The sequence below is a fragment of the Cynoglossus semilaevis genome, chromosome 4 (genome assembly GCF_000523025.1).
Source record: "Cynoglossus semilaevis isolate Cse_v1.0 chromosome 4, Cse_v1.0, whole genome shotgun sequence".
In the NCBI taxonomy this organism is placed as follows: Eukaryota; Metazoa; Chordata; class Actinopteri; order Pleuronectiformes; family Cynoglossidae; genus Cynoglossus; species Cynoglossus semilaevis.
Window position 1 is genome coordinate 3,852,606 of NC_024310.1, and position 25,586 is coordinate 3,878,191.

Here is a 25,586-nt window from a genome sequence, read left to right on the forward strand (position 1 = left end):
TCCAGTGACACACTCAAGAAGAGCTTAGACGAGGGATTTTGTTTTGCAGCTATCTAAGACTGAACCAAATACTTTGAATATTAAGATTTTTTTTTAGTCTTGATGGCAGAATGTCTTTGTGTCTGGATCTATCTACAATCGCCACTGATAGTTTAAAGTAAAGAAGAAACATTTGATTTACAATAATAAGTCTTAGTAATTAGACGTCTTACTCACAAACCACAACAACCCATGGGATTCAAGATCTGGAAGCAGACTGACAGGATGCAGGCTTTCTTGTAGCTGTGTCAATATGAGACAGGATGTTCTAAATAAAGCACAGTTGAGATGTCTTAGGAAAACAGGAGACATATTTTTCCACCCTGAACCAAAATACAAGTGGATTACTGTACTGTTTATCCAAGGCATTGAGATTATTCCAATTAGTTTAAATTTGTTGCTTCTTCATCAAACCTACATCATTACTATAGGAACCCACTGTGGTTCCTAAACTAACTCAGAAATCTGTTAAATGATTTAATAACAGCCTGTAAATATTAAGCATACTGGTCACCTGTTAGTAAATCAACTTTGATTTATTGTGCTAATTTCCCTTAGAGGAATCACTGGGATCCAAATGGAAAATCCTTAAAAATGTGTGTGTGTGACTGAGAGACTATATGAAGTAGTAGGTAGCCATCATTACTTGCCTTCACAGGCTTCTTGGAAGCAGCGGGATGTAGGCCTCTCCCTTTAGGTCTCACTCTGGTATTTGTGGAATCTGCTTTGGAACAAATAGACCACTTCCTGACCCTCTCCCCATGGGATTCTCTCATGGAGGAAGAGGAATGAAGTTCTGAGGCGAAGAGCCGAGGAAGGAAAACGATAATGTGATGTCTGTAAATGTAGTTTATAAAAGCCATTGTTTTCCAACCTGTGTTCTGCGAGAGTTGTACGATCATGACGGGACAAATATATGTCAAATTACTCCCAGACTTTTCTCAGGCAGTGTTTGAGACAGTACTGTTAGCATTTTGGTCCCAATACCGAATTTGCTTTTGAGTGATTTCTAATTGCAATAAAAAATATTTATGAAATATTCACCCATTCGAGCTAAGCTTTTTATGTTTTATGTAATGTTTAATAGAGATAAAATCGAGGCAGGCAAAGTGTAGTTTTTGTGATTTATTAACTATGAGATGATAAAAAAACATAATTGGCAGCACTCTCTTTAATGTATTTTGTATATATTTTTTGAAAAAAAAGTGTTAATGTATGTATACTCAACTGTATACTCAACTCGCTGCGTTTTGAAAAAAGGATCTGAATGTTTGCATCTGGACGCACCCAGAAAAACACGTGTGACACAACCAATGTGCGCTATGTTAGTCACACTTTCATTTGTGAGCATTTCGAATGTTAAAAATATGCTGCATCAAAAGAGCCTCATTCTGTGCTAAAGGTGGTTGAAGTTATTGTGTCAAGGCGCTTGAATGAGCACAGCCTAACATGAATTCATGTGAGGGAGCTAATGCTTCTTATTATGGACAGTGGTTATTACAGTGAGTCTGTCAAAACAAAATTCCTGACTAGAAAACTGCCTCAGTAGTTCCACCTGGGAGACGGTCAATGTAATGTTTTTATCTGCTACTTAGGCTTAGATTTGTTTCTGTATAAATCCTTATATAGTAGTTGTGCTTTCAATAAGAAAACATCTGGATGTATTGTTTTTATTCAAGTCCCCTAGGCACTGGGCTAAAACAACCATCTCCGAGTACAAGGATTATTTGTGTAACCACATTTTTGCAGTAAGAAAGTATTATTTTCTGGGTAAAAAACTACATGAATCAAAGCTGATGTCTTTTACTGGGCTCAACAGGCTATTTGTCAAGTGTCAAATCATCAGGTTTTAACCAGAGGACTACTGGATGTTTGAGAAGTGTATTTTTTCAGGGTTTGTGTTCAGCATGTTTGCATTGCAAATGAGCAGTACTGGTTTTAATGCTGGAGCAGTGAGGCAGGGATAAGCAGGCTCTGAAAGGCTCTGTTCATTCTTATGTGTTTCCTGTAACTCAGTGTGTGAGAGTTCAGAGACCAGTCACGTCTCAAGGAGGTAGGAGACAGGAATGCTGCAGGACGAGCTCTAAAATATGACTGACACTTCCACCACTACACAGGTGACACATGTATGTACACTGGAAGCTTGAATAACACCTCAGCAACGATATGGTGGCGAGTTCTTTTGTGGACATCAGTGACAGAAACCCAGTGCACTTTATGAAAATATCACACGTAGGTCTATACATGTCAATCAGTGAATCACTGTCTGATTTTTGACTCTGTGATGGACTGGCAATCTGTCTAGGATATACCCCATCTTTCCCAGTTGTTTGCTGAGGTTGTCTCCAGCTCTGTTCTCAACTTGAAAATGTGAAAAAGTGGTACAATAAGGATGGAAATGGTGTGCTAGAAGAGAAGGTCAAAAGGATTTGCACCATGTCTTTGTAGATGTAGAGGCAGCATACAAACAGTGCCCAGGAAATATGTGGAACTTCATGAGAAACACGGATGTATAAATAATGTTTGTGTGTTTTATTTAGTACAAGATGATCTATGACACTTTCATTCTATCCATTCTCTGCAGCTTAACATTTGTAAGGTCTCAGAGGGGTCTGATAGCCTAGTGAAAGATTACTGCTGGTGAGTCTTATGTCTTGTAGCTCCTTAGTTGACAAAGTAGTTGTGAAATTAATATTTTCTCAAGTCCTGTGACTAAGAGAACTCTTATAGGGAACAAACATTAAAGATTAGTGTGCGCACAGAATAAATTGACATAGTGGTTTTCCCATGTCATTCATTCAGATTAATTTTTTTTTTATTTTTATTTTTCCTATGAGACTTCTTCTGTGTGACGGGACTGCGTTACATCAGGATCTGTCAGCTGCACATAAATGTTCCCAGTGTACCATTTACCAAATCCCCAAAAACATTCCACTGGATTTGCATCTGGTTAACTTGAGAGGTCTCTTAAGTTCACTGAACTTACTGTCATGTTTATAAAACATGTCCATGCGTCAGAAATCTTTGTTATTCAGACCAGCCTGGATTTCTACCATCCACCGTTGGTTAGGGTGTGTCCACTTTTGATAACCGATGAGTGTATGAGAGTTTGTGATAATAGTGTTGCAGTATCTCTGTCTTGGTTAAATGCCACAGCTAGTTCGACCTCCCTGTGCTGCTGCTGTCTACATAAAACCACTCTGTCAGCAGCCTCCTCCCTCTGTACCCACACTGAGTTCAATGACACAGCAGCAGAGATAGAGAGCATTCTCCCTGAAACAGAAGCTCTTGGCTATTTTTTTATGGTAACGCCACTGCTGTGTGGCACTACAAATGTGTATACAATATGTACTGTAAGTCAGTTTCTTGATTCAAACTTGAAACTAATTGTAGGGACTCTACAATGATATAGTTTCACTGCATCCTTTGTGAGACCTAAGTGACATCATCATGGCTTAAGGCTGTTCTGACAAATTAAACCTAAGCTAAGAGTCACTGTACGTAGAAGATAAATGACAGGATTAAATTACTTTTCAGAAAGAAGACATCATTACTAATCACATTAACATTAATAGTCATGATTCAACAGAACCTGTTAAAGTAAAGCTTAATTTCAACTTTGACTTAAACCCTTATCCCAGATACAGTCATCTGAGCTAAGCACATTTTTGGACAGTTTGTTGCCTAAAGGCCCAGAAGCTTAATCTGCATCTAATCACCATTGTTTGGTTTTCGGGGCTGTCGGTGGGAGATTCATCAGTGGTATCTGTTACTCCTTGGCTTCTTCATGGTAACAACCACTGCTGTGTGGCACTACAAATGTGTATAAATACATTGACCAACATGTACAACTGATCCCATAGCAGAGCATCAAAAATACCTACTTTCTTGTGTCAAAGGGTGTGGTTTAAAATAAAAATAAAATTTTTGAAGAAAAGAAAAACTGAAGGAAAACTGGGCGCCCTTTTTGCATTTTCTCAAGGTGATTAAGTCTTTGTGTTGGTTTCACTTTGACCAATGACATATGGTATTGATATGAGTGGCTCGCTTAAAATATATGGTGTACTGGCAATTACTCTTTCATCTGCAATAATTACAGGCCCCAAAAAACATCACAGATGAAAATGGTAGGATAGCGTCAGCTGTAGATCAGTGGTGGTGTCAGTGCGTGCAGTTTCTGGTCTTGAACACTGATGAAGGAAAGCAGCAGAGCCACTGATATTTTCACACAAAATTAAATGTTTCATTACAGCAACACATTACATAACATGACATAGCCCTAATCATGACCATCTTTATGTTGTCAACTCCCATCATTTCCTGCATCCAGGACGTGCCAAACCACTTCAGTGTGACCACTGCACGGCCAACGCCAAGCCGGATAGAGAAACTCTAATTTGTCCTCCTCCCTTCTGAGCTATAGGAAGGATGTTCTAATTGTTTACGCCTGAAGCTAAATTGAAAAGGAAATTGCAGAATTAAAGTGAAGGAGCATGTACATTTGGACACTACTCTAGAAAGGAAGGGTGACCAGTGGAAAGAGATCCTTCTTCAACTTGACCAGTTTTGAGCTTCTAGTGATTAAAACAATATTAAATTAAGCAGTGTATGAGCATATTTCTACACATTGTGCATTATATATAATACTTTTAAAATCACCTTTACAGGTTGTTCTCATTGATTAAATGTTGACTCTAAAGCGAATCCTGGGTTTATTTGGTGTTATACGACCCTGTTTGGTTAATGTTAGCCACTATTATCGTACTGTGTTTGTCTTTCACATGTGTTTGTTATTTATATTTAATTGTTGTCACCTGTCAGTGTTTTGCTGCCTTATTTGCCATGTTGTTCTTGAAAGAAATTTTAATATAATTTAGCCAGAAAATAAAAAAGATACAAACTAAATATTCTGACTTGAATCATGCTTGTTTAAACAGAGACTATTTAAATAGGCTCATTTCAGGTGAACTTTACTTCTCACGGCATCCATTTTGAGGTTATCAGTCATCATCAGAATCTACACACAACCATCTGAAGTCCATTACTGCGTCAGTGCATCAGATTGAAAGAAAGACTGATGTTTTGTTATATTCTGATATTATTTAAACTTGGAAGTCTTAAGAGAGACTCACAATGTTTTCACTTCCTAACATGCAACAAAAGTTTGGAAATATTCAGTCTGAAGGAGAAAATCTTCACAATGCAGCTCCAGTATCCTGGTGTGAGCCTGGTATTGGTCTATAATCATATCTCAGCCATGAAAACATTTCTTCCCACAGCCTGATTTTTTTCCCCTGGCCATATAGTATATTTGGCCTGTCCTGTCACACTTATTGTAAATCATGTGGATGTGCAAAACTTTTCTAACTATTCAAACCTCTCACATATACTGTATATACATAAAGCTTTTCCGATGTACCTAGTTTGCAAAAAAAAACAAAACCCAGTCAATGTTTTTAGCGCAACTGACTGCTGATAAGCTGCACCTTGAGATTTGCATCCAACCTGGTAAAATTAGCTTATTTTTCTTCATTGTTTTTGTTCATAAAAGCTGCTCATTCTCAGTTGTACTGGTGGATTTATGGAGCCAGAGTTACAGTGTGTTTTATGTTGCTGAATACTTACTAAACACAATACATGCTCAACTTGAAGGCCACACTTCAGCATGTCCAGTGCTGTTGAACCTCCATCTGAACAAACAAGTCTGTGAACGGCTTAGTGTTTTATGCACCATCCCTCAGCTGACCCAGGCCCTGGGGCTTATGTTGACCTGAGAGAACAGTCTGTGTACCCTTCTCTTTGTTTACTGCTGTATTCCGTCACTGCAGTGTCAGTTTCATAACTTCAGGCTGCTACAGTGACATTGTTATAATTAGCAGAGAATTGAATTACTTGTTGCTTTAGACTGCCACCTTGAATTAGTCAAACTGCAATTAAGTTTTCAATCTTTAATTACTTACTGATTTTGAAGTGGTTTAAAGTATTCAACAATTATAATCTAGTGTTTATAAACATGAATATATTTCCAATATTGTGGGGTCTACCTCCAGTGTTTTGGGGTTCCTTTTATTTGTTCCAATCATTTTCCCTAAGACCTCATAATACATTAATGTTTGCAGAGGGCTCCATTGTGTCTTGAAGGAAATGTTCTTCCTTTGAGACACAATGAACATTCTTGATAGTCACTAACAAAAAATATAAACTAAACCAAATATATTAAACTGGCAGATAGAAAATTAAATAGACCTCATTGATGGTTCAGAAAGACATTTTTATAAAGATACGACAGGTACTGTAAGTCCTAAACCAAATATATTAAACTGGCAGATTTTGTTTTTGGTTGAAACTTTAATTGTAGAGAACCTACAATAACATAGTTTCACAAGTGACTTCATTATGGCTTAAGGCTGACAAACTAAACCTAAGCTAAAAGTCACAGTGTACGTAGAGGATTAATGAAAGGATTAAATGACTTTTCAGAAAGAGGATATCGTTACTAATCACATTTACATCAACAGTCATGATTCAACAGAAACTGTTACAGTAAAGCTTAATTTCAACTTCGACTTGAATCCTTAAATATGAAGTGTTCAGAGGCTTTACCCAGAAACATTCATCAGCACTAAGCACATTTTCAGGCAGGGAGTGTCACCTTAAGGCCAAGTAGCTTCATCTGCATCTAATCACCTTTGTTTGGTTTTCGGAGCTGTCATCAGTGGGGGATTCATCAGTGGTATCTGTTGCTCCTTGGCCTATAGAAGTGAGGGCAGGGAAGGTGCATTCTGCGGAGTTTTAAAGAAATATAGTGCCATATTTTGTCCTTACAACAAAGTGATAGATATCGTAAAAACAATGGAGAATATCTGCTTGTATTAGGCTATGCATTTGGTCATTGAAAATGTGAAATGTAATGAGATGTCATCTGAATCATGTCAAGACAACTTTTGAACTAGTAGTTCCCCGTAATCTATTTAAAAAGCGTACTCTGAGCTTTATTAAAACTCTGATGTTAAAGATATCCTCATCATTTTTGGGAAAGGAGTCACTGGTCATATGTACTATGTAGTTACTGTTGCCTGTGATTTTCTGTGAGGCCCTGGATGAATCTGTTTTTTAAGCAGCTTAGTGCACTACTGCCTTTGTCTATAAAATGTTGGGTTTGTGTGTGTCTTTTCATGGCTAAGCTAAATCTCCCTGCATGTTTGTGTCCAAAGTGATGGGTTTATTTATAATACGGTGGAGTCCGTATCACCAAGGATTTATCTTTGGAAGTATCTTAAGATTTTTCAGTTTACCTAACATGCTCAGGCATGAACTTATACACTGTTGGAGTTTGCCCCTGGTAAAATTTGAACTTTCTGGGGGTAGCTTTGTCGCACACTTAAGTGCCAACTTGTAGTAATGCCTTTTAAAATAAAGCTAAAATGACATACAGTATGCACACGTGTATTTTCCTAATTAGAGATATTTTCAGTAAGGACGACTCTTTTAAGCAACATCAGTTCTGACTACTATCCCTTTCAGTCTCCAGTCTCCGGCAATTACTGGGCAATCACATAGACGGTAGAACAGAACCTCCTTGGATAGACTTTATCTGAGAGTGATCAGTGCAAACATTGTTGAACCTTGGACGTGTTTTGTCTCGTTTAGAAAAAAGCTTGAGGCAGTATGGAAAAGGTTAACCTTTAAAGATGCAGTCCTACTAAAAATCTTAAGTTGCTTCTTTTTTTTTTCACAATCAGTCATATTTGCCACATACAAAAACAACTACATCACTAATTTAGCTGCATTTGTTTGATCACCAAATACTGGGTGTGGTGACCGCACATGTTACATCTCCTCACTCCATCCCATTTTTTTTTAGCTGGAATTTTAGCTGTGCCCTGTTTGACTTACTCACAGTAACAGTTGCTGATGCTGACAGTGCGATACCACTAATGATGTGTGGTCTCAGGTATTCCTGTTGTAATTGACTTCAAAAGGGTGTAACGTAGAGTAGAGAGGGGTGTGGATGTGTGTTGTCCAAACTGTGTTTATGCTCTTTATAATGTTCCAAATGGGTTTACAATGATGACTTGGCTTTTCATTGCTGATGAGCCACAGTGTTAGTCATGTCTGCTCAGGTTATGTCAAGTCTAAGACCTGTGGCAGCAAAACTCTTTGCACAAAGCAGTGGTGATGTAACACAGGCCTGGTGGAGTGATGTTACATCATACTGAGTCCTGGTTGTCAGGTCTCTGTGTCCTTCATAATCAGGCCTGACAACATGTGAGTAGAAATGAAAACTATCACCGTAGTAGGAAAATGATTGAATGGACTGATGGGTTTAGTGTGTGTTTGTGTGTGTGTCTGTGTGTGTGGTTGGGTATTTTGCAGTGACATTGTCCAAGCATGTGCTGACAGCAGCAGAGGACATTAGAGTCCAGTCCTCTGGGCCTGCTGCTGGAATGTCACATGCCACTGTAGGAATGTACATTTTAATTGTATAGTACGTTAGAGCCTGGTCACCTCGTTGTGGGACTGTTTATCTACAAACAAAGACACACTCATTTAATTAGTCATCATGCTGGGAATAGGAAGGGAAACCACAGGGCAGGGTAGTCCCTTACCTTCTGCCAGTATTTTCTTCGGTCTGGAATGTGCACTTAAATTCTAAGAAAACAGTAATGGACAGTTCTGCTGTGTTTTTGTGCTGGGATTCTTCTCAGACATGGCAGGTCATCCCTACCTCCCCCTCCAATGTTCCCTCACCTCTGCTCCGCTGTTCTAGTCTCTCTATTTCTGCCACCTGTCTTATGAGTTAGTATTTATATCAAGATAGACACAGATGTACAGAGGGACAGAGTTGGCCTAACTTTTAGATACTGTACCTACATTGAAAGCTATTGTAGAATAAGTGGAATTAATAAATAGTTAAAGAGAAGCTCCATATTTCCCCTGAGACCTTTTTGTTTTACGTGCTCGTGTTGTTTAGCAACTTCTAAGCCATGGTCAACAGAGTAGCATCATAATTAATCATTTAAAACCTGCAAGATGAGAAGCAGGATTGGATGGCAACTCTCCAGTATGTGGTATTTAGTCACACCTAGTGGTGATGCTTTAGAATGCATTTGAGTACTCACTGTCATCCTTTACTGGAATTGTATTATTAGTATGGTATTAGTATTATTATAATATTAATATCTACATATATATATCTTAATTAATAATATATATATTATATTATATTTTAACATAAAATTAAACTCCATGCAAGGATTTATTTATATCATTTCCATCTTGTGGTAACAAAGTAAATCTTTCAAGATTCATTTCTCTATACTGAAATAACACATGAAGTCAAACAGAGGTCCTTGTGTCTGCATCCTGCTGCTGACTCATGTTTTGTGTAGACTCCTGTGATGATGGACTCTACACAAAGCACTTCCTCTCCCTGCACTGAAGCCTCTGAGCAGCGTTTCAGCCGTGCAACAACCTGCACAGTCTTTCTGTTTCTGTTGAGTGGGTTGAAGATAAGGCTAATAGGGTCTTTGCTTGTACATGTGACAACTCCCACACTCGCATTTATTTTACAGCATACTTTGTTTGCACTCTACATCACTTGGACGTTTGCTCCCTGGAATACCACGGGCAGCCCCTGTCAAATAATGGAGGCTTTGTGTAACTACAAGGTTTTTCTGAGGCCGGTGGAGCCGTTTCTGGTTCTCTGGCGCCATCTTGAGGTCACATAACTGAAGTGGCTGTGGTCTACATTACTGTAGAGCTCCATCAGATTTGTGGTCTGGCATCTGCTGTTCTGGGGTTTGTCCTTTGTGTATGGGGCACAATCTGCTGCTGGGTGGGGAAGAGTGTGGTTTGTTCTTTCAGTGATTCGGTTTCGTCATGTTCCCTGTGTTAGTAGGAAGTAGATAAATAGACACAGACACAATGTGAGCATATATTAGAATATTTTGTGTATTATTCAACAGTACTCTTTAAAAATATAGTTATACATTTTCCTATTTTCATTTTGTTCTTACATAATACATACATATGTTTTTATCCACAACTTAATTTGATCGTTTTATTTTTTTCTCAATTTTATTTACCTGTTTACCTACCCTTTCTTCTTTTTCCTTTTCTTTTACCTCTTCTTCTTGTGTTTCTTATCCACTGTGATCTTTAGCACCCTTTTATATATGTTAGAGTCAGGTGACCTTTTGTTCAAAAACATTTCTATTGTTTCCAGGCATTTTAAAATAATGTTTTCTATCTATCTATCTATCTAATCTATCTAAATCTATCTAATCTATCTATATCTGTCCTCATAAAAATATCTTAAAATAGCTACAAAGACACTTGTTTCGCCCGGGTTTTTTGTTTCTCACTGCAACACTATGCTTCTGCTTTTCTCCTTCCTCCTTTTCTCCTCTGTTGCACTCAACAGTTACACACAGGAAGACACTACAACAACAGACATCAGTAAAGATGATGCTGCTCTAATATGGTTTTAACTGACACTATTGGGTAAAAAACGAAAACCAAGTGGAGACTGTGTGACTTTTAGGTGGTACCAGTCTGCGGGATGATGACGGAACTGCGTGTACAGGTATGTGTCTTGACTAACTAACTAGAATAAGTAGGCAAAAAAAAAAAAGTAATTAAAAGCCGTCATATTACAGCCCCAGCATTGAAGAGTCAGGGTCTAACAAGTCAGACTGACAGTAATCTTAGTCAGCATGTTTAGAAAGTGATATTCCTTGGAATGTCTTGCTTGAACATTTCTATTTAATCCCTACTGTGTGTAACGTGGGAATTATGTTGTACACAAAGAGCAGCCTAGAAATCCGAACATTACTGGGGAGTTCTGAGGGTTCTCTTGTCCAATAACGAGGAATTTCTAGCTAGCTTCGAAGTACTTTGTACAGTGAATAAAACTTCAAATCTAAACAAACTTGGGTCTGTCAACTGTGTCCCATTACCACCTAAAGTTCCAAAAAACACAATATTGCAACGTTGACATAGAAAACGAGTGGGATGCTCTCAGTTACAGCAACAGATCCTACAAGAAAGGTCTCTCTTTTACACACAAACACACACTAGGAGACACACACACACATTAGGGCAGCAGAAAAGACAGCAACTGTGGAACCATGTGTTGAACACGGCAGCTGCTGATTGGCCTGTGGAGGTGTCTGTGGGAGTCGATGGCAGACCTGTGCTGGACGCAGAGCAGAGCCTCCTATTTTTACCCACACTCAACCCGATTATAACCCAACAGCTGTCCCCACATCTCTTGTCTGTCCCCTGTCAGGAATAGCCGGCCCATAAGAGGCCTCACCCCCTCTCTAGCTCTAGCACTGCTGTCTCTCTCTTTCTCTCTTTTTGTCCCCCTCTCTCTCTGGAAACTTATACCGGCTTTTTTACGTTTGTCTGCTTCCTGATTTTCTGGGTGACACCTGAGGAAATACAAGCATTGTGGAAATACTTCAAAGCAGGTACAATCTTTTTTGGACGGACAGAGAGTTTGGCAGAGATATTCTGACTATGGAGCCCTGTGACTCTAACGCTGGTGGCACTAAATATAGCCTGGTAGTGGCGAGCTAGAGGGCAGCATAAGTGGCTTTTCAGCTGATAATCATATTTAAGAGGAAAATTAGCTTTTGTGTCACTTGTCAATGACCTATCCATTTAAATAATTTATAATTGTAATTGAATAGGAAGATGTGAAATGGTTGCTCAGCTAATGATGGTCAGTTCAAAGTGGACTTTTTTGTGCTCTAGGCCTTCGTTTGGTTTATTTTTTTCAGTTAAACTTGGTACTTACTTCAGTGGACAACTCATTCTTCAGTTAAATCCATTTGATTCATATATTTTGTGATTTGTGCCTCTTTTTTTTTTAGAAAACGTTTGTACTCCTTAATAGGGGTTAAATTGTTTAAGAAATTATTTTGCTGATGTTTGACATTGTGTTGATCAATGGGTCTAAAATAATTGTGATTATTCAAGTAAAAAGACCAAAATGTAGCTTAGCTTAGCTGTTCCCAAAAGGAAAATTGAATAGAATAAAATAACCAAAGACAGTCTGTGGTGTCAACGACCAAACTACTATCAAACAGATCCTGAAAGATTGTTTTTGTGTTCTGTAATAAAATATACGTTAAACAATTTTGTGTTCTGTAATAAAATATACGTTTTTTTACGTTTTTTTTTTCCTGGTTAAAAATAAAATGATTGTATCATACCTTATAGCTCTCATCTACGGAGCATCATAAGGCTATTATAGTGCTGATGTCATTGCTGTTTCTTTTTTACCATCACTGGTCCACGTGTTACAACAATTCTTCAGTAAATATAAGCAAAGTGTATTGCTGATACAAGTACTCTATGAAACTCCACAGGAACCTCAGAACGACAAAAACACAATTCATTTTCATGAAGTTAAAATGAATTTAATCTAAGTCTTGGAGAACGTTTAATCCCATTTTCTATACATTCTATATCCCGATTATGCAACCTTATTCCATTATGAAAAACCAAATGAACAAATAAGTAAGGCAGTTTAAGAAACAAAACCAATTTAAATACTTTTTTAGATTTTTACACTGAAACGTGTGTTGTTTCAGGTCTGGTGTCATGTATTTAGCAGTGTTGCCAATGAATAGGTGTATGTGGAAGGTCTTCTAGTAACTTCTGTTACTTTGGTGGCCATGTGCTGGGCTGGCAAAGTGTCTCGATTGTACTCTATCAATTCCATAAATAATTCTGTTGGTCATTGTGCTAATTCAGTGACCACTCTGTCCTGGGAGATCATTAATAAACTGTGTTTAATTAGCAGATGAGTCAGATGACAAAGGGCAAAGTCAGAGTCAATTTCCACCTCTGTAGAAAAAGAAAAGAGAATGTCTTCATATCTGTCCTCACTACTGTAGACGGTTGTGATTGTAACACTGTCTATTTGTGGACGTGAGTTGATAATTTACAGGAAACAACCGAGGTGTTGTGAGGCTTTCATTGTACAATTGTGTTGAAACACTCGTCCTGTTGTGTCTTGTACGTTTGATTCAAGAAGACATCACTGATGCAACATTGATTTGAAATTTCACACAGGCACCGTTAAATCAGATCTTATTGCTTATGGCGATGGGATTTATCGATGTCACAAGAATTGCGACAAGACAATTTAGTTTTGATTTGGTTGTGAAATTCCATCCTTTTTTTTTGTGATATAGGTGATGCCTAGTGAACTAAAATCTGACAGGCCCTTTGTTGTTTCTTCTTCATTTTGAAACATTTTGACTACAATGTATCATGGCAACAGTAAGAAAATTTCTCAGTAAGAAAAAGTTCTTATCAACTTAATACTCATATTCTGACATTCTCTGGATCAAGTTTGTTTTAGACAATGGCAGGTTCAAGTGTTGGCCCCTGGGAACTGCTAAAATTGCCTTCTGCACCCCACGGATGGGTCATTGCCTTCTTCTTCCTCTTCTAACATTATATTTATAAGCAGAAACAACAATGCAATGCCATATTTCTCTTGGCTAAGAATGTTGTTTTAATGAAACATATGCTACCATTAGGATGGTTTCTGTTTTGCAGCACACTACCAGGCCATTTACACAAGCATGGCTTTATAGACATTAGGTGCATGTGTTTGACTGGCCTGCCTGCAGTCCATGTCTTTCTCCTGATGAAAATGCCTTGCTCTTCATGAAGGAGAGAGTCTGAATTTGCCAGCTACAGGTTGAACAGCTAAGTACTCTTTTATTGCAGTAATGGACAAAATGCCACTTGAAATATGCAATTGTATGTTCCATAGTGTAGCGGTTAGCACGCCTGCCTTAGAAGCCGAGGGTCCTGGGCTCGATTCCTACAGGATAAAAGCCTCTGCTAAATGCATAAATGTAAATTGGTGTCCGACTTCCTGTGTGTTCCATACGTGATTAGGGAAAAAGTATTTGATGCAGTAGTAAAATTTCCTTTGCCCTCACTTTTCAAAGTGGGCAGTTCTCTATTTGAACAAATTGAAATCATTGTTCTTTGCTTGAAGCAGACAATTTTTGTTTAAATCGGTCCAACAGTGTTGATCACAAGGTTTTGATCCAAAGCTCCCAGGTGTAGGGCTCTTTTGCAAAATGTTTTCATTTGTTTAAATCCACCCTCACCATATCTTCTGTCTGTCTTCTGCTTTTCTAGATGGTATCATTGCTTTGCCTTCAGCCTGTAGCCTGGCCTACACAGAAGGTTCTGCTATGTCAATCTAAGGATCCCTAATTCATCTGCCTGTGTGTATTTTCACCACTCTTCCTCTCCTAGCTTCCTTCCATATCGTCATCATCTCACCAATCACAGCCCATGACAGCAGATCAGTCAACATGGCATTCTCATCCCGCTTTTCCTTCTGGGAGCAAAAGGGAAGTGTCATTTGGACATGTCAAAAGCACTATTAACGTTGCATGACTTTGCAGTGTGTTACTCTCTAGGTCTAACATGCGTGGCCATTGTGTTTATCATTCCAAGAAGGTGATGCCTTTTAGTTGCATGCATAGTGATTACCAGAGGTAAAAAAAAAAGTAAATAGAGTAAATAAGTAAATAAGAGTTAAGTTAATATGATTTTGATAACCTTATACATTAGCTTTTAAATTAAAACCCAGTTAAAGGCAATATTATAATATGATAAACCATAAGGACTACCGCACCTTTATCAAAGACTTGTTTTGTTCATTTTGTTATATATACTTCTGGTAGCTTCACCTCTGCTGTGACACTGAACACCAGACTAAGACTAATGCACCGTGTGCATATGTTTTATGTTGCTTAAAAATATTAGTTTTGTATCTCAGTGCAACTGTTGTCAATCTGATGCTGACTCACATATACTTGGCATGTTTTGAGACTTGCACAGTGGTGTGCTGATAGTGGAAAAATACAAGCTTTTGATGTACTTTTTCATACTGACTCGTTTAGATCAAAGACGAGAACAAGCCAGGCAGCACAACTGTAAGTAACTGCAACCCTTTATTATAGTTCAATTGATGGTGATCGTCCCGTGTTGTTAGCTAGAATTTTTTGTTTTTTTTTTGTTTTGATTTTATTTGTTGAACCTAAACAAATTGATAATAACTTTTAGTATTAGCACACATCCTGATATGTCCTCTTTTTGCTCTCTGTGAGCAGTCAGAGACAGACGGACTGTCCAACAGGGCCAACTCAGTGCCAGCTCTAGACCCCGGCAGGGGAATATTCCGGGTTAAAAGTCCCCCGCCGTTATCACCTAAAGATTCAGCAACAAGGGTCAGGAGTCCGTCCCCACCTAAAGCCAGGACACCTGTCAAAGTTCCAGCGCGCCAAGAGACATTGTCAAAGGCAGGAGAGTCACTAACCAGCCTTGAAACAACCCAGGTTTCCAAAAGTCCAGAGCCAACAATGAACAATGGCAAACAGCAAAATGGCGTCGCGGGTAAAAGCATAGCCAATGGTGCACACATTAGTGATGTCAAACTTCCAGGCCATAGCACTAACCAAACGGATGCCATGGATGATCAGGGACTAACTCGTAAGAAAGTGGTGAAAGTGGTTCGCCGTGTTGTAAGGAAGGTTCTGCCGACAGATGAAGATGACAAGTTTGTTACTATGCCAGCTGCAGTGTCTAAAACCCCATCAATCCCAGGGTTCTCTTTTAAACATGATGTTGTCAAAACAGAGGAGAGAGACGACATCTCTCGAGGCCTGACAAACCTCATGGTCAGAGGCAGAACCAGGGAACCACGTCCAAGAGTACGCCATGATGAACGGCCGGAAAAGTTGGAGTTGGAGAGGAAGAATGACAAAATGGAAGAAAGAGTTGAGCAAAAAGAAACAAAAGAAGAGGACAAGTCAACAGTCAAACCACAGGAAGTGAAAAACAAACTAACAGACCCTGGCCCTGCTACACAGGGTCTGAAATCGAATGTAAACACAGCCAACACAACTCCTGTGAGTCCAACCTCAGCACCTTCCACATCCCCTCATTCCAGACCTTCTTCATCAGAGGTTGCTCCAAATCGATTTTCAAAGTCATTTAACTCATTTCTGCCTCCTGTGTCCCCCACCAAAACCACACCAACAAACCCTCCTCGTCCGCCCTCCTCAGTAGCCCAAAAAGCCACTGCTCTGTCTCCTCCACCTCGGTTTATCCCCCTCTCCAAACCCCCTCAAGTTTCAAACCCCCCTTGTCCAAGTCCTGCTTCATTCGCTCCCAGAGTTCCTCCTGTTCAACAGCCTGCTGTTAGCCATCAAGAGGTAGAGTCAAGAGTCCTCACTTGGCATGCCGTGGCAGTTTGAAATGCATGTTTGAAGTTGAAGAGCACCGTGGTGTTTGTGTGTGGAGCCCACTTCTAATTTTAATGTCTGGAGCAGTCTTTAGACATGAGTGCATGTCTCAAAGCAGCTATAAGATTCGCTTTTGAGTCTCAGCTCTTGGCACGATGTTGATAACTTTACTATTACTGGCATCTCCTGTGAGTCGAAGAATAGATGCTATAAAATGCTATGAAATTTGCATAAATTCTACTCTGAGACACTAATCCAGTTTGAGACACCATTAAGGGTGTGTTGTTACAATGTCCTGCATGGTGATGTGGGTGCACTGATGCAATAATATTGTAATGTATTGTATTACCAAATTGTGTTGGGCTACATTAGCACTGACGGGTCAGTCATCCATGTGGCCGTACTACTCCTACACCATTATAAATTACCATAACTTTCCCTATACACACTGACACACACTTTTCACTGGTTGCACTAATATCATAGGATATAAGTTATATTTAAATTTAAAAAAATTATCATAGGATATAAGTTATATTTAAATAAAAAAAAACATACAGTGTTTGGATTTTTTTTGCATGCAGTGAGAGCAACATTTGTATTATTATAACAACTTGTTATTAACGAGTGGAGTGAACGGTGATGACAACATTGCAGTGCTGATCTGTGTTCCTACTCGGCTAAGTTATTTTATCACGACTGAAAGATTTGGAAAAATATCAAAAAACATCCTGCTCACTTTGTGTGCGACCATAGGCTTTGCTTCTTCTGCATCTTTGTGCTCAGTTTTTTTTGTTGCTTGCTGCTCTGACTTGTAGGAGGCGCTGCTTAGTCCCACAGAGGAGGCTCAGAGACGCCTGATGAGGATCTTCAATGCCCCTGTAAATCTCACTCCTGTCTATGTCTAAATTGTTGATCGTCTCTGTCACCTTGTTTCAAGAAAATGGCCAACACTAACACACTCATTGCTTGTCGCGGCTTGCTTAGAGGCACAAAGCAGGTGGAAGTATTGACACGGTGTTTGTCACCCCTGACTGGGGGCAACAGTTGGTCTGCCAGCTGTAAGTCATGACGTAGTGAAATTGTATCCCTGCTGCTTGTGTCCTGGCTACAACTCTAACCCTCATTTCTGTTACTCTAATCCTCTGGGATTCGTCCAACACTTACTCACCGCTGTTCTAGTTACCTCAGTATAACTGGTCACACAAGGGAAATGTGCTATTCAAATTATTATGGGTTACCTATGTGGATCATTGATCACAGATGAAAAATATAATCTATCAAAATGTGCCTTATACTGAGACTATCAAACATTTTTTTAATAGTATTACTATATGGATAAATTGTGATCAATCAAGATGAATCTTTCTGAAAATTTCCATGAAGTTGTAGTTTTTAACTTTAGCTTTAACTTTTTAATTATTTTTTCCCAGAGGCTTCCTGCTTTTGTGATTGGTGTTTTTTTTTGCAGATGATTATTAAAGCAGGATTAAACACGTTTTCACTTTTGTCATTTTGCCAGAACCAAATTCCCTAAGCTAACCTGAAATAACTGCACGGAAGAGATGATCCTCAATTTTTAGGACAAAAAAGCTACAGTAGCTGTCTAGCTAGTTGAGAGTTAAAACATACACTATATGTTTTTTTTGGCTAGAAAACAGATCATGCTTCCACTAACATCCCAGCTTTGGGCACAGTCTCTCACCATTGCTTATTATTTCACAGTCATTTGTGTGTTCCTGCTCTTTTGTTTTGTTTTGATGCACTTCATTTTCTATTCCCACATTTAACTCGTCTGCTTCATTCTCCATTCTCCGTCCTTACTCCCATTCTCTCCTCTTGCTTTGTTTGTGTTACATTTGGTGCGTTTTCTCTGTGGCTGATTTGTGGCAAAGCTGGAACCTGCAGTCAATGTTTCATCCTGTGTTCAAGCCCCTGACCCTGCTTCCCAGCAGTGTTCCGTCCAGGTACAGCAGCCTTTTGCTCTTCTCTGGGCCTTCGTGACTAAAAAGTGAATGTGTCACTGGTACTACTTAATCTAAATCTGCTTGTTTTAGCAAAAAAAAGACTTAATCTAAATCTGCTTGTTTTAGCAAGAAAGTATTTAAAAAAGTGCTTTTCATACTAATCTGTGACAAACAGGCATTCGTTTTAGTTGATTTAACCAATAGAACAGACCTGAGGCAGTCACCAGGAAGTGATCAAAAGGTTTAGGCCTTTTTTTCCATCCATCTTTATTTGCAGTCTGTGGTTTATCAAGTGTGAAATATTGACTCCTTGTCGTGTCACATGAGGTTTAATTAGTAACACACTGACATTAGGGTTTGCGCTTGTTTCACAAAATATCAGGTTCATTAAATAACCTTCCTGGGCGTTGTTATTCATCTTGATGGGTAACTAAGCAGGACTGATAAAAGTCACGTTTGGTGGCGCTTGCCTGGTGATGTTTGTTTTGTGTGACTAACTTACATAATTGTGTGACATTCAGCAGTGGCTCCAGCAGTCGATCTCTAAGAAAAAGCCATGTTTTTATTTGAAACCGTGCGGTCGGGAAGCATAGCTGGATTCTGTATTTGATGAGTGTGTGTCTGTGAAACATGTGTTGCTCATTTATAACTGTTACTTCTGACCCCTCCTCATGCTGGCCTAAACACCAGGGATCAGTGGAAGAGGACCCTGTGGCTTTACTTCAGGCATCTCATGCTGCAGCTCAGAAACCTCAGGTCTGACCTGCACCGTGCCTGAGTGTGATTCACCACCAGTTTGTCCCATATTCACCAGTGTTCACTCTAGACTGACGTGTTGTGCTGTGCTTTCCCCCCTGTTTGTTAATTGTGTGGATAACTTTCCCAGCTAGTGTTTAATAACTACAGTAATGTAGTTATGACTACATGTGTTCTTTGGACATTAATCACATTTTTTTGTTCATTCCTTTAATTCTCCCGTGTGCTTTCTTTTATTAGTTTGACCCGAGTTTCTTTTTGATCACCACACACCCTAAACCTTAGGACACTGACGTTTCTGGTTTGAAGTTTCTCACACATTTGACAAACTCTTCCCTCATGACTTTTAGCATGTGTTGCTTTCCCAAACTAGAACTGTTCCAGGTTTCATTGAAACTTCATATGACGTTCATATGAAGGGCCATAAATGAGATTATGACGGGCCAGAAATATGTTATCCCTGCCGTAAGTCACTGTGGTTGTTTCTGTTCACCAGGTGAAAACAGAGGAGCAGATTGCAGCAGAGCAGGCCTGGTATGGATCAGAGAAGGTCTGGCTTGTCCACAAAGATGGCTTCTCCCTGGGTGAGATGCTTCATTGTTCAGTTTTGTGTAGTGGATGTTGTGACGAAGCATGGACCATTTTGGATGCCAAATTTAACTAAACTTTTATGTGCCGACCGAATTTTACTTTTTTGAATATGCTCTTACTCTGTTTATGCTTCTAATGGTCATTAGCTTTAAAACACATAATTAAAAACTACTGACTCACAAAAGGTTTTTTCAAAGTCTGGTCCTGTACTAGACTTGAGGCTTTTGTTTTTGCCAGAAGCAAATCCAAGGAGCTACAATTATACCACACACATAACACATTTGTGCCCAGCCATCTGTTTCACTTTTACAAAGAAAAAAGAAGTGGTTAATTTGAATTATAGCAAACTCTCAGTTAGGTCTCAGTTAATAGATTATTAAATAAATGATGTAAATAGTGACCTCAACTTGGAAGAAATGGATGGAAAAAGCACAGCTAGTCAATAGGATCCTGTTTCTGTTACACAGCACACACTGAGCTTCGTACTCTTACAACATTTGAAACACAGGTTGTTGCACTTAGTGCTTATTTAAATGGCTCAAACTTTAGTCTGAGTTCAGTCTTTTTCCCCCCGCATAGCCACTGTGGTGAAGACGGAGAATGGCACTCTGCCAGAAGGCAAGGTGAAAATCAAACTAGAGCATGATGGGACAGTGCTGGATGTGGACGAAGATGACATTGAAAAGGTAAAATATAAGACACTTTCCTTAAGCTTTTGGGACACTGTTATTAACATGTAATTAATGGATACTTTATCACTAAGCTTATCAACCACCAGAGGTCCGTAATGTATGTATAAAATGCTCCATGCCTATACACGCATCTATATATGAGCAGTACATGACGGCAAGGCACTTATTCTACATTTAAAACATCCCACAAAGTACCGCCATACAAACATCTCCCAAATAGTATATGTAATGAAATATAACAAGCTTCTTACTTTTAATCTTCTCAAAATGTGTCTGTTTTGTTGTCTCCCAAATAGTATATGTAATGAAATAAAACGAGCTTCTTACTGTTAATCTTCTCACAACTGACCTACTAGGTATGAAACATGAGTCTGTTTTGTTAAACACAATACAAATATACTCGCAGGAATTGAAGAAAGACATGTAGGACCATCTCCTTTAACAGTCTTAAGTCTCTTTTTTTGTTTTTATAGCCATCTGCTGCTCCAGTGGAAGAGCATTTCATTGCTCTACCTGTCACTTTTGCATAGACTAATGAAGACAAATTATTTATTTAGTAAATAAATAATAGCTTTTACACCAACTTTGTGAAATTGTATAGCTTTCTACAACACATCAGATGATCTCACATGGTGTACTATTGTGCCGCGGCACAGAGATTGAGAATCACAAAGCAACAGTATCTTTATGAGTGCAGACATCATTAGATTTTCACAATTTAAGGCAGCTCATTTGGAAATCTTCTTCCTAAGTGCCATAAAGGACATTCTACACACTCGCCCCCTTTATAGAGAAGGACAACTGGCCAAACGATTTTTCCAATATTATTCATTCAGCTGCTCCCAGGTTTAATTAAGCGAGATGGATGTGAGCTAAGAGCCTGCAGCTGATTGGTCTCAGCAGGGGAACAGAATGAAGTGATGGCTGTCAGTATTGATTTGACTGTGGAGGGAGAGAGTGGGCAGTTTGTCAGTCAGCAGCAGCCAACTGTTGACCTTTGCCCCAGACTGCTGTTCATTTTCTACTAGCATCATTTTGGATGATGTTTCAGTGCAGCAAACGTACTGTGTTGTTAAAAGTGTCGGGATTTAATTCCAAGTAAACATACTTCAGTGCCCTCTACTGGAATCAGAAGAGGGCACAGCTTGTTAATGAAATGAATTAGAACATTTGTAAATGAAATAACAATTATGTAAAGTTATGTAAAGTACCAAAAGATTACGAAACTTCTCCTGGACAATTATTAGTTCATAAATACATGACCATGTGGGTTTTTTGTGTCGTCACTCTTCTTCACAGGCTAATCCTCCATCGTACGATCGATCGGAGGACCTTGCTTCACTCCTCTATCTCAACGAGTCCAGTGTGATGCACTGTTTGAGGCAGCGTTACGGAGGCAACCTTATTCATACTTATGCCGGACTGAACATGGTGGTCATCAACCCTCTTAGCACGCCCTCCATGTACTCTGAGAAGGTATGTGTTAACATACTGTAGAACATGTCTCTAATAACCACTGACCAGGGTAAATCTGTTTGGTCCTTTGGGCACTAGAGCAGTGGTCTCCAACTGTATTTGCCAGAATATTTCTGGACAGACTCGGGCCAGATTAGATGGTTTGGCTGACTTTATTTGTTTATGTTTTGTTCCTCCACAAACAGGTTATGCACATGTTCAAAGGCTGCCGGCGCGATGACACGGCTCCTCACATCTACTCCGTGGCACAGTCGGCCTATCGCAACCTTCTCACCACACGACAGGATCAGTCCATCGTGCTGCTGGGCAAGTCTGGCGGCGGCAAGACCACCAACTGCCAACACCTGCTCCAGTATCTGGTCTCGATTGCAGGCAGCACAGGCAAAATATTCTCTGGTGAGACTGCAGGCATCATGACTCGATGTGTCTAAGGCCAAGTGGCCTCTAAAGTCAATCATTTCATCACTCGTCGTTTCGTTCACGTGGAGTTGTACTGAAAAACCAAGGCCACATCGGTCATTTCAGTCACTGCAAGAATTTATGGTCCATTGAGAACCCCTGTACGACCCAACATCCTCTATAACAGTCAGAAATATTGTCTCTGTCTGACCTTGGTATTAGCTGAAAACGTTCTGCTTCACTCGAGTGTAAATGGCAAACCGCTGCAGCCTTCAAATAATAATATAAATAAAATACCCTGCAAACCGCTGCAGCCTTCAAATAATAATAATAAATAAAATACCCTGCAGATGAGTGAGTGTTTGCTTAGTTCCAGTCAAGATTCAATTTTTTCAAGGTCACTTGATAAAAAATTAAACAGTTTAAAAAGCCTCGTTCATAGTTAGTTTAAACTGCGATAGTCTGTTTTTTTTTTAGTTCATAAATTAAAATGAACTTAAAAATATATAGTTTTTAAGGCCTTGAGATTCCACTTTGAGAAATTCTCTAGAGGCTCATCTTTAACACTTTGAATAAAACTTTGCCATGAAGCAAATAAAGTGTCTGTTAATGCATCATTCCAACAACCCTACAGTTGTTTAGAAATGCCACCGCACAGAGAGACAACAATTAAACTCACATTAGGCGGAAGTTGCCAGAAGCTTAAAGGCCATGAACAGTGTATGTTTGCAGGCGTGATCTATTATGAAAGTTACAATGAAGAAATACCAACAGTCTCAAATTCATATTTCCTTCTCACTGTAACATTGTAGCTACAGCTAACACTCTAAGCTGACATTTGTGTGTTTTGTTTGGTTCCTACATTGGTTCAGATATGACACTTCATTTCCACCTGCAAGCTGGAGAAAGATTAAGTGTGTTATAAATCCTACAGTGTTGGAGCAGCAACTGCACATTAATCACAGTGGGCTCAGGAAGTGTGTGTTTTACACAGTAAATTGCTGTTTTCTTTACCATGGTGAGATGCACGACAGACTGATTAAGATGTTAGTGATTCGTTTGCTGGATCTGGAGCTGGTGTCATTGGTGACCCCAATGTTTACCCTTTAGATTTTAGTAACATTTAGAATATGGCCCACAACCGTAACACCTCCACAACCTCTGTATCTGCTCCTGAGATGAGAATATGATTGTTTTGTTTTTTAGATTGTTTTTGAGTTAATCTCAAGAATCCCAGGAAACTGTCATTCGGAATTTCACATTTTCACCACTAGTAGCACTATACATACTAGTAGTGCATCACTAGAAAATATTAAGTGACAAGAGAATGGCTCTGGGTTTGGAATAAATGGTTGGTTGGATTTGTCTAAATTATACAGCATTTCTCTTGGTACTCGACCTAAAATCAATATGTTTGTAGTTGAGAGATTCCTTTTTATATATCTTTCAAGGGAATCATAATTATTTCTACTGTATTTAATATAATTCTGTGAGATAGTGTTTGTGACAAATTGCCTCGGTTCAAAAATACACAGACGTACTCCTTTAAAAACCCATGTGGCACATACAGTAATCATCCTTTAAATCCACTGCTCTGAGTAGGATCACTGTAGCACTGGTTCCCGGGGGCTTTCGGCAACAGCTCGACAGCGATGAACACAAACGCCAGTCACTTCTCCCATGTTGTCTCCCTTGACTTTGACCAGGCTGGACAGGTGGCCTCGGCCTCCATTCAGGTATGTGCAAACAGACACACACACACACACACACACACACATACAAAACACACTACTGTCGTACACAATAAGGCATTCCAGCAGAGAGATGTGAACAGAAAACAGAATAAGGTGAAATCCTGACAGTTAGAACAATAACATCCCAGCGGTTGCAATTTGCCTCTGACTTGTCTATTGTCTCCCCTCCTTTAGACGATGCTGCTGGAGAAATTGAGGGTGAGCAGACGACCTGAGGGAGAATCAACCTTCAACATCTTCTACTACATTATGGCTGGTGCTGACAGCGGCCTCAGGTGACTCCCACGGCCCCTTTTAGTCAAATAAATGTCATCGTCAGAAAGAAATTTAGTTCTTTTATAGCTATTCCCTCACTCCTGGCAGAATCTTTATACTTGATTCTAATGTAGTTTAACTATCGCCGTGGCTTAGATACCTATGGTTGCAGCAGGTTACTTCAGGTCAGCCTTTCTCTCTCTCTTACAGAACTGAGCTGCACTTTAACCACATGGCTGAAAACAGTGCTTTCGGAATTGCACCACAGTCCAAGGTAATGTCGCGTGGTGTTACTGAAATGATTAATTTCTCTGACATGAATATATCCTCGATCCCTACTGGAAATAGCAAAGTAAAGGCCGATGGCGAGATTTGGAGACTAAAGTTTGATGTGTTTGTCCCCAGGCTGAGGACAAGCAGCGATCTGCACAGCAGTTCACGAAGCTGCAGGCAGCCATGAAAGTGCTGGGCATCTCTGGTGATGAACAAAAGGCTCTTTGGCTCATCCTCGGAGCCATTTATCACCTAGGAGCTGCAGGAGCCACTAAAGGTAAACACTGACCTACAGACTAAAACTTAGATCATAACATGTATTTAACTTCTTTGCTAGATTTTGTTCTAAAAATATTCATGTGGTAAAACATGCATAACTTTGTATTTTATTAACATTAAAAAATAAATCAAGTGTGGGAAACCAAATGCACAGTTTTTTCAGTGTCAGACCAACTGGTGGACTGTTTCCTAAGTGGGAAACTGCTGCCATTTAAATGCCTGTTCATTTACTGAACTAATGTAATGGATTTATATAAACAAAAAAAATACAAAGGAAAAACGAAATGTCGTGACAAGTCCATTCATGTGTCACGGCCTTTAATTAAATTTACCCTTCATTAGCATCGACCAATGTAAGAGAGAGAGAACCCAGTGAATACCAATTTGTTTTTAAAGCAACGTAGCCGCATTAACACAATCGTGTTACATTAGTAACAGCACTTTTAGAGACTGTCCACAGTCTAACTCTGTTTGAAGCTACAGTAATAAAAACAAAGTTCAATGAACATGGCCCAAATTGTTGAAATTAGTTCCACAATTAGCCTAAAATCGTCACTCTTTAAGTGTTACGATGTGCTGCCAAAAGCACTATTTATTTTCTTTTACATTTTAGGACAGTTTTTAGTCAGTGTTTTTCCTTTAATAGAAGATGGCGTCCTTTTCCATATAAAGTTGTGAAAATGTTTTATATTCTTTCACATTTAAAATGATCTGACCCTGGTGGGGGGACTGGCGCTGCGATTCTACAAATTCCCGCTAGGTGTCAGCGTTTACATTTGAATCCGCCCAGCGACGGCATTAACTGGCCTG

General features: G+C 39.3%; 2 protein-coding genes across 2 annotated transcripts in view; both read left to right on the plus strand.

Annotated features, from left to right (window-relative positions):
- myo18ab (myosin XVIIIA b) overlaps nt 1-25,586 on the plus strand; it is an 89,876-nt gene that overhangs the window by 6,795 nt on the left and 57,495 nt on the right. The window contains exons 3-10 of the mRNA XM_017031856.2: nt 19,554-19,641; nt 20,228-20,334; nt 21,640-21,816; nt 22,002-22,241; nt 23,829-23,951; nt 24,144-24,244; nt 24,435-24,498; nt 24,630-24,774. Coding sequence (XP_016887345.1) covers nt 19,554-19,641; nt 20,228-20,334; nt 21,640-21,816; nt 22,002-22,241; nt 23,829-23,951; nt 24,144-24,244; nt 24,435-24,498; nt 24,630-24,774 — 1,045 coding nt within the window. The remainder of the gene's footprint in view (nt 1-19,553; nt 19,642-20,227; nt 20,335-21,639; nt 21,817-22,001; nt 22,242-23,828; nt 23,952-24,143; nt 24,245-24,434; nt 24,499-24,629; nt 24,775-25,586) is intronic.
- Nucleotides 10,654-18,361, plus strand: LOC112486981 (uncharacterized protein DDB_G0284459-like). Its single transcript, XM_025055315.1, has 5 exons — nt 10,654-11,516; nt 14,338-14,435; nt 14,991-15,023; nt 15,201-16,304; nt 17,153-18,361. Exons 2-5 carry the CDS (start codon nt 14,397-14,399, stop codon nt 17,240-17,242), a joined length of 1,266 nt encoding a protein of 421 aa, XP_024911083.1. The 5' UTR covers nt 10,654-11,516; nt 14,338-14,396; the 3' UTR covers nt 17,243-18,361.

Bases quoted from the DNA above. Each gene is read 5' to 3' on its own strand.
- LOC112486981 (XM_025055315.1), top strand. From the start codon at position 14,397: ATGGCATTCTCATCCCGCTTTTCCTTCTGGGAGCAAAAG. The intron at 14,436-14,990 runs GGAAGTGTCATT...TGACTCGTTTAG, and splicing joins TTTCCTTCTGGGAGCAAAAG to ATCAAAGACGAGAACAAGCC. The intron at 15,024-15,200 runs GTAAGTAACTGC...CTCTGTGAGCAG, and splicing joins ACAAGCCAGGCAGCACAACT to TCAGAGACAGACGGACTGTC.